General features: G+C 35.8%; 1 protein-coding gene across 1 annotated transcript; it reads left to right on the top strand.

Moving 5' to 3' along the window:
• Window positions 1–203: 203 nt before the first annotated feature.
• On the top strand, window positions 204–1,444 carry LOC149194617 (putative disease resistance protein At4g33300). The gene is made up of 2 exons (XM_089405122.1): window positions 204–915; window positions 1,009–1,444. The coding sequence occupies exons 1-2, from the start codon at window positions 219–221 to the stop codon at window positions 1,425–1,427; spliced, it is 1,116 nt and encodes a 371-aa protein (XP_089261248.1). The 5' UTR covers window positions 204–218; the 3' UTR covers window positions 1,428–1,444.
• The last annotated feature ends 8,384 nt before the right edge of the window (window positions 1,445–9,828 follow it).

The following is a 9,828-nucleotide window of genomic DNA, read 5'->3' on the forward strand; positions in this document are numbered from 1 at the left end:
TATACTGTTTTGATAAATATGCGGCGCACTTGCCCATAAAAATATACTGTTTTGATAAATATGCGGCGGATTTTTGTGTGTTGTTGTTTCTATGCTGACTCATTCTGGATAAGTTTCTGTATAACGTGTCTAACTTGTTTGGATTAAATAGTCGGCTCCATTTCTCAGTCGAATATCGGAATTGCAGTAGCGAGTTGTTCATAGTAACTAGAACCGTCATGAATAGCATCATTTCCAGCAAATCTTCGAGCAAGGAACTCAGGAAAAAGCTTTTAGGCCTCAAGCCTACCATTGATGAAATCTCTAGGATTTCTTCTGAATCAGAACCCTCATCTCACAGAGGCCCGCCGTTGAAGGACATTCAAGACAAGCTGCAAGATGGCCTTCACCTTGTGAAGAAATTAGAGGGAATCAGCAATTTTAATTTATATAGAAGATATCGATATGGAAAGAAAATCCTACAGGTAGAAAAGAATGTCAATGATTTTTTGCTCACCCAAGCCCTGGCAGGCATACTCGATGTCCACAAGCTAAACGTGGATTCCAAGGCCTGTGAGGAACGATTGAAGCGTATGGAAGAAATGGGTCGGCATATAATCGACAGTGTTAATGCCAAGATGACTAAGGATGCCATTTCCAATTCCTTCATGCTTCATCAAATGAGTACAGGCCAGTTATTCGAGACCTCCATTGATGAGTCCTATGATACTACAATTTCTAAAGAACCCACCAGCAGCTCCAACTCCCAAGTCCCAGATATGCCGAATTTCGTAGTTGGATTGAATAATCTTGTGAATGATGTCAAGCAAAGCCTAATATTTCAGAATGGGGTTAATTTAGTTGGGGTAAAAGGTATGGAAGGAAGTGGAAAAATCACTCTTGCATTAGCCCTTTGCAATGATCCCCAAGTCAAAGGTTAGAGCAAATCCCCTTTTGAATTTTCACTCCAAACTCCCATTTAATTGCTTCACTTTCGTTTGTAATGTGTTTTCTATCTGTGATTTTCAGATTTCTTTCAGAACAATATAATTTTCATTACTGTTGCACATTCTCCAAATGTAAAGGGCCTTTTAGAGACTCTGTGGGATAAGATAATTGGTGGCAGAAGGCCTGATTTTCAGAGCATAGAGGATGCACACAACCAACTGAAGAATAATATTCATTTAAAAGGACATCCAAAAACTTTGGTGGTTTTGGACGATGTTTGGTCAAGATCAAATGTGGAACAGTTGTTGTTTGAAGCAGAGGGATACAAGACAATTATCACAACAAGACAGGATTACACTATTCCGACTTCAAATAGTACCCGTGTCTATAACATACCCATGTTGCAGAAGGCTGATGCCCTGTCACTTTTCTGCTTTTGGGCGTTTGGACAGCCTTCGATTCCAATAACAGAAGATGAGGATCTTGTTAAAATGGTATGAATTAGATCCTGATTGTTTCTCTATCTCATTCTTGATGCTTTGCATCCGACTCACAAGGGGTTGGCTAAGAGCAGACAGTGTACCCAGCAAGCACTGATCACAGAATACCATGCCAGTGACCAGGGAAGTCTTGGGTTCAACTAAACCCACCATCCAAAATGCTTAAATGCATAGAGTTAAACGGAGGTTTGATTCCAAAAAGTATTGTAAATTTACATGGAAAAATTGTTTGGGAAATTGTAAAATTGTAAACTTGCATGGAAAGATTGTTTGGGAAATTGTAAAATTATAGGAAATTTTGACACGAAACCAATAGAAATTGCAATATTAACCCACCAGGCAGTTGAGTTATGAAGAAATCAAACAATAGTATGTCGAAAGTACCAAATTATTTTATAGGAGAAAAGTATTGGAATATGAATTTGGTTGTATTTTAAGTATTGGAATGTTACCTATGAAACTTGAAGTGGAGAGTTGAGTTGTTGAGCATCCAAGTTTGCTCACAGATTCCACTCAGACACGGTCAATCCGCAAGAGAGGAGCACCACTGCACCAGAGCCGAATGTGCAGAACTCGAAGACACCTTTTCTGCAACGTTGCGATTCACCAGTCTATAAATTATTTTTCGGTTTGTAGTTGTGGACCCTCCTAAGACATAGTGATGACGTAGGTATATGAAAAGCACAGTGTTTTATGCCTTACCAGTTAAAAATAAAATATGCAGCAAGTGTATAACATACAAACAAGAATAATGTAGGGTAGGAAAGTAGAGATATAACAGTACACGCAGATGTTATTGGACTAATACACAACAACAAAGTGAATATAAAAGTTGACAACATTGTAGAATAAATAAGCAGAAAATGAACTTCAGCCTGCTAAAATTTGCATCCCAAATATGCAACACACCAAATAGAGACTCCAGCACTAAGTATAAACAAAAGCAATAACTAAACTAAAGTTAATAAGAATTTTCAGGACCTTATCTGATTGAGAATAGTCATTGGGGTCAACCCTATAAGACCAACTTTCCAGAACCAACAGTTCCAAGAGGTCACTATCATTAGCACTGGACAAGTTTAAGATACCAATGAACATAAAATTCCCCCTAAAAATAAACACCAAGAGCTGCAAAAGCCATCTAACTGACACTCACAGCTTAGGGGTGAATGTATTCGTGACAACAGGGGCTGTAATTTAGCAGCATTTGCAACGAAGAGACACGAGTTCAAATCCCAGTAAGCAGGTTACGATGAAAACCACAATCAAAATCAAGTAGCAAATGAACCTAGGAGATTCCAGCTTAGGATTGCACAGTCGACAAAGCTGCAAGAACTAATTGACCTATTGTAGTTGGCTTGGTAATTCCTAGCCATGATTTTGGAACCCAAGTAAAGGAGCATTCCAACTCTTTTCCAGTCCCACTTGCCATATCATCCTAGCTACTTCATGTCAGTTAAACCCTCGAATGGACGATAAGCCCAACAACTATCAGTAAGAATCCTGACCAGTCAAACCCAACAAAAGAAAATCTTTTTGCAGGCTAACGATGAAAAATTCAACTTAGCCATTAGTTCTAAATCCCAAACTTACTGTTGAACTAGACCCCAACAAAAACACCCAAACTGAATTTTTTTGAAAAAGGAAAACTTAAGGCTCCGTGTACAATGCATCACAATATAAACATGCATAAAAAGCTAATTGGCTATAATGCTTGCGTTTTTACAGTAACACGCTCATAAAACGAACCAGTAAAGATAGTTTTTGTGAGCTTCTGCGTGTTTAGACTGGATAATCCACTCGCAAACTATTGCAGAATTGAACACAAGGCAACTCTTCAAAGTCGCGGAAAGAACACGGCGCCGACCCGGAGGTGACCGTGAGTGAGTCACCATACATGAATTCTGTAAATTTGCAATGAACATGTGCAGACACAATTTTTTACAGAACAACAGGTGCTGAATGTAGTTAAGTTAATAACATTACCAAACCTAAAAAACACCCACATAGACAAACACATCCTTGGTCAGCAATTCTAACACTGAGCAAAAGCCAAAATGCAGAATGTGGGTCAGAGAATAACCCAACTCAATACCAAAAACTTCAATAATAAAAAAGTATATATACACTCAGCGCTGTCAATCCCAAAACGTTGTACAATGAGTGGCTGCAACAAAAGCATTGGCATACATTCCAGACATGTATATACATTGTTTATATACTATTTATACCTGCAAGGGGTTGGCTAAGATTCCGCAAGAGAGGAGCACCACTGCACCAGAGCCGAATGTGCAGAACTCGAAGACACCTTTTCTGCGACGCTGCAACAATTCTCCAAATTAGCCAGGGTGAATAGGTAAACCATAAGCCATAGGGTGAATAGGTAAATCGTAACTTGTAAGCAGTAGATTGCAATTTGCAAATTGCAACTACAAGTCTCGTCGGATTAAATTTGAGCAGCGGATTGTAGCTGGATAATTAATGGTAAGTACTAGGTAGTAGGTAGTGGGACGATGAAGCATTTAAATGCTTTTAAGTTTAAACTGCGTTGTGTACTACTGCAGCCTGCTGGTCCCAGCGAAATAAGGTATTATAAATTTTTACGTTTCACTTGTTGAAATAGACGTCGTTTTGACGGTTTGCAGGGGTGTATCACACGTCGGATTTGACGTGGAAATTTTTTCAGCTCCTGTCAAATACATTCTTCAACCAAAAATACGTCCCACAGGACGTCAAATTCCAGGCGTGCCTCCACTGGGCTGCAACCAGCTCTGGAATTTGACATCTTGTGGAAAATATTTTCACCCTTTTAAACATATTTTATGATGATTAAAATTTTTCTAACATCAAAAGTGATAGGTAAAAAAAAAAAAAAAAATTGTAAATTTCACTGGTAACTATTTACCCTTGACTTCTTAGATTACTGGTAGAGGAGGCCAATGTGGATTATCTCAAATCTAAAGATATGTGTAATTTTTTTAAGGTTTTGTTCTATAAATTTTTATATGATAATTTTCTTTCTTTCTGACAGATGACAACTTACTTTATTTATAAGTAAAAAGTTGAATGCATGAAACTTGTAATAAAACAATTTGTTGTTTATTTACTAATATTTTATTTTATTTGTTTATTTATTTATTGTCATAGTTTTTTACTGTTATTTTATTTTTAATATATATATATATATATATATATATTGAAAATTTACATAATTTTAAATAAAAAAGTTGTAATGTTAATATGCTAAATTATAATATGTTTTAGTTTAAAAATATTAAGAAAAAATTGCAAAATTTGATAGTTATATTTTTGGATCTAATTCATTTTTAACCAAATAAAAAAGAGGCATATTTGTGGCAGTTTAACAAAGAAACTGTTGTTTTGAGTGCCCTATATCTAATGGCTCACAAAAGGGGGATTACATGATATAGTGTCAAGCAAATTTTCAAGCAGTAGAGGATGGTCTCCTCTTTCCTAAACTTTCTAAATTTTATTCATTATTTGAGTACCACTTGAACTAAATTACATTTTAGTGCCATTGAACTATACTTATGATGATTACTTTCTAACCTAATGACTAATGTTTATTTTTGATGGTTACTTTCTATCTCACCTTTTAGCTACAATTAAAAAAAAAAACATTCACTAAGTTGCATGGAACATACAATGACAAGTATGAAAAGCAAGTAACCTTCACCAAATTTTCAATGGACAAGGGAAGCAAATATGAAACTCTAGGTCTCCACAACCATCAATCTAGTCTATGCATCTACTCATGCCTTTTATCCATATAGATGAGCCACTTCCAAATTTGAAATTTTGGCTAAGTAAATAAATGGATGACTTTATTTATTTATTGTACAAAAAGGTTTAATTTGATGTGTATTTATCCGTTTCACCTTATTGTTTATTTAACTGTTTAATATAATCAATTTTAAAATGAATATATTATTACTTAATTTACCAAAGATCATACTACCATGGTAAATTTTAAATTTTTTTGATATCCCTAATGGTTGAGAGGATGTTCTTTCTTGTAAGAGGTTACATGTTCAAATTTAGATGGTGGTATTCCTTTTGTATTTCATCATCACATATTTTTGTGTAATTCACGACTTCTAAGAGGTGTTGTGATACTTCTAATTTTGAAATTTTACAAATCATGTGCAATGTATATTTATGGTATTTTACAAATCATGTGCAATGTATATTTATTATTTTCACTTTGAGAATATCTTTAATTGCTTGTTTATTTGTAACAAATAAAATGAAGATCAACAATATTGTTGTGTATTAGATATGATGTAAAGCACATCAAATATTTTGTATAAACTTTTGCAATTTAATAATATTTGTAAAATTTTACCATATTTATAAAATTACACAATCATAAATAAAAAATAAAAAAAAATTATATTCACTCTCTTTACAAATCCTATATTGAATTTTAAATACAATTTTATATTAACTTTGTATTTTTCTCATATTGCAAAATTTTCAATACATAAATTGATTAATATTTATAATGAAAATTAACAAAAATATAATTATATGATAGATTATCATGAAAATGATAATCTTTAGTAAAAAAAAAAAGATGATATTTTTTGATATACAAATATCCAGCAAATTTAATCTCACATAGTCAAATAAATTTAATGTTCAAATTTTAATCCCTAATCCTAGGACCTCAGTAAGTGGTTCACTAAATAACATTGATGAATAATCGTTAAAAAAATTAATGATATTTTTTTTTTTCAAATTTAATCCCAAATAATGAAATGAATTTGATTTTCAAATTTTAACCCCCAATTCTAAGACCTCAGGAAGTACCACTAATTATATATTATTATCAAATTTAACCCTTGATCGTACTCCCTCAGGAAGGACCACCGATCATGTTATGCCTGCCCCAGTGTAGTTGGTATTTCAAGATATAAATATCCTAATCATAGAGAAGCATCCAATGTTTACCTATAGTTATAATTTTTATGGAGTGGTTAGGATTGGTGAATTTATCTCAATTGTATTTTCTGGCTGCTATTCACTAAATTTAGAAATATTCTCAAAAATTTGCTAGTGAAATAAGAATACTTTTTTGTTGAACTTAAAAATATTCTCAAAATTAAAATACTCTTTAATAAAATTTAAAAATATTCTCAAAATTAAAATACTCTTTAATAAAATTTAAAAATATTCTCAAAATTTACCATTGAAATAAAAACACCCTTCTAAATTGGTTAACTAAAACCTTGAATTATTAAAAATATTCTCAAAATTTACCATTGAAATAAAAGCACCCTTCTGAATTGGTTAACTAAAACCCTGAAAAAGACCTTGCACCTCTAACCTTGTTGATACCCTCCAGAGGAAGACCATCGCTGTTACAGTGAGCAGGTAGGTGGCTCCCATAAGATTCAAGCGGGACAATTCAGGTAGTCCAAACTTCTGTTGGCAATTTGTCATATATCTACATGCTAAAACATATATACATTAAATTTATTTTTTTAATATAGTGTCCACACTTTGGTTATGCGCCTGCACTTGTTTTAAATATAAGGTTATATATAGCCACCACCTCGTATACATGCCTAACCCGAGGAGGTATATGGTGTGGCAGGTAACGTTGTCATACCAATGTTTATTCAATGTTTATTACTTGTCTATAATCTATCGCTGATACGATGGCATAAAAACCCTGTGACTTCTCCTCGAGCGTATCAAGACTGTCCTGCCATCATTTGTTGGCGCCTCCTGCGCTGGACATCTGGCAACAGCATTGAATCCCGCTGGCCTGTTCACGTGATTGGGGTATGGTTGCTGAGCTTGGGACTTTCCCTCGCCTTGCTTTTGGGTAATAACGCCTTGATCAACGGTGTGAGGTTTCTGCATGAGATCGAGGGTCACAAATGCTCCACGCTTCCACCACTGGCAGGTAGGGTATATACGTGGTCTTTTCCGGATTCTTCGAGGTTTTCCTCATACTGCTCGGCGCTTCACAGCTCTCTGCTCACCACTGCAAGAGTTTTACCCCATAGCTCCGCGCCGAGACCACCCGCCATTCCAGGCACATGCGCCATCCCTGAGGGGCTTCCGCTCCATTGTTTCTCATTCTCGAATCGACCAGGTAATTACACAATCAATTGGAAGTTCTGATGCGATTTTGAATTTAATTGCTATGCAGAAGTTTAATATTTTATCCATTGCTTGACAGGTTGTGAACGGCAACTTCTAGCTTCTACGGCATTGGAAAATCCCTCCAGATGAGGCCCGCCGAGTTACACAGGTATTTATCTTGGTTCAAGGGTTTAGTTTTCGGTTGATTCTCCTCTGTCCTGCTTCGGGTTGCCAGGGGTTTTCCTCTGTGCTTGAAATGAGGCCCCAACCTTATTATTGCACGGTTGGCCGCAGATCACGATGGACCGATGCTCTTATTCCGGTTCCAAATGTTCTGGGTCTGCTTAAGGAAATTGGGTACCTCTTCGTTTGCGGTGATTTGGGTTCTACCTCTGGTCCCCGAGGCTGAAGTTCACTTAGTTCTATTAAACAGCTGTTTATATCTTTGGTTTTCCGAATGTACTGGGACTATAGCCGTATGTATTGTGACTGTATTGAAGCCTGGTTGGAAACCGGCTAGCTTGTTTAATTTGGACTCATATGGCTTGCGGCCGATAGTTTAATATAACTCATTGTTTATGTTACGCTACTGTTACTTTTCATGCTGATAAGAAATGGTTCTCTTTTATGAAATATATGGTTTGATTGTTACCTGGATGCGTAATGCAATTTCTCATTTTGGAATCCTGCTTTTTCGATTTACGGCATGCATGCACTTTGTTTACAGTATGATCTAAGGGTCCATCCCATATCATCAATGTATTTAACAGATATGCATAAATTTAAAGAACTGTCGCGCCTGCATCTGATTATTATAGATGTATGGTCGACTAGTTCTGGGTTCTCCGTAACACGAAACCCTGATGTTCTGGAAGTTATATAATAGTTATACAGAATGGTTATTGATTTCCTAGTTCGTTATTAGCGGACAATACTTCTGCGACCTCTATGCGATTGTTTAATTTAGTACTTTCCTTGATGCAATTTAAATATTTCCACTGTACATTACAGGAATGTCAATATGGTTTTACCGTATAGCTCTTTGCTTTTCTTGGTAATGGTTTGCATATTTAATCGTCGTAATATTCAGAAGTCTGTTCCACTTAACTATTCAGATCTTAAGATTCAGGATATTATCTAGGTTTTTATTTCCCTGTTCGCATTTGTCTGTTCTTCCTTCAGGCTTATTCCGACGCTATGGAATCTCCAGAACCCCCACCTGCTACGGTTTGACCTGGTTCGGGGTTCAGGGTTTATTTGTTCCTTCTTATTACCTTATTAAGATCTTCACTTAACACCATCTAACTGATTGAAGTTATCAGAAAAGGTATTTTTGTCTAAGATTATAACGAGAGATATTCGGCTTACTGTGAACATTAAGGGTCAAGATTTGATATCGACCCAGAGTTCTATTTTCCTCATAAATAGCTAGTTTTTCCTGGTTTGGTTTCCCCACGACTGTAAGCCTATTTGTCTGGTAGGAATCAGGCTTGTTTTTGCAAATATACCACTCTCTTTTGTTCAGATAATCTCAGTTCTCTATTCTTCAAGTTTTACAGATACTCTGTCTATAATTTCTTTTGCACAGTAAATCATAGTTACACTATATACTGTTTACAATTATTGCATAGACAATCACAGTTACACTATAAGTTACACAGATAACTATAGGGACATGAGGGTTCCGTTACTTACCTGATCTCTGCTGGTAAGGTGAGTCTGGAACAAGTCTCCTGCCAAATCTCTGTGTAAAGCTTGTTATCCACCCAACCGCGAGACTTGTCCTTCGGGACCTGAGTCTTCCCCCCAAGCTTTTGCTTACCGGATCACTATCCTCAGTAAGACAGCACTGTGTGCTTGACTATCTGGTCCTTACCAGACTTAGTCCATACAGGGTTTTTCCTTCCCTTTCTCTTTCTCTGCCTGTCTCTACAGCCCAGAGTTCTTTCAACCAACCTCCCCTTTTCCCTGGAAACCCTTCCAGTTAGGGAAGGTGGTTATTTCTAGTTTTGTTAACTAACTTTTCTTTTCCAGTTCCCTTTTGGGAATTCAGATATTTTCATGAGTAATTCTTTTAATCATTATTTTAGTGCACATGTAAAATCAACAGAATACTCTCAAAAGAAAATAAATTCCTCAATATCATTCTAATTCAGTTTTTGCTGTAGTAACTTTTAAATAATTACATTTTTACGGGGTCATCACATCTCCCCCTCCTGAGATTGGACATCGTCCCGATGTCTAGTGTCTCCAAACAGTTCCGGGTAAGCTTTACGAAAAAGCT

This window comes from Pinus tabuliformis, chromosome 2_2 (assembly GCF_031772625.1).
Source record: "Pinus tabuliformis cultivar Carrire ecotype Pingquan chromosome 2_2, CPIR1, whole genome shotgun sequence".
Classification (NCBI taxonomy): domain Eukaryota; kingdom Viridiplantae; phylum Streptophyta; class Pinopsida; order Pinales; family Pinaceae; genus Pinus; species Pinus tabuliformis.

Coding starts and splice junctions, on each gene's coding strand:
- LOC149194617 (XM_089405122.1), top strand. CDS start 219: ATGAATAGCATCATTTCCAGCAAATCTTCGAGCAAGGAACTCAGGAAA. Junction 916..1,008: donor CAATGATCCCCAAGTCAAAG/GTTAGAGCAAAT, acceptor TGTGATTTTCAG/ATTTCTTTCAGAACAATATA.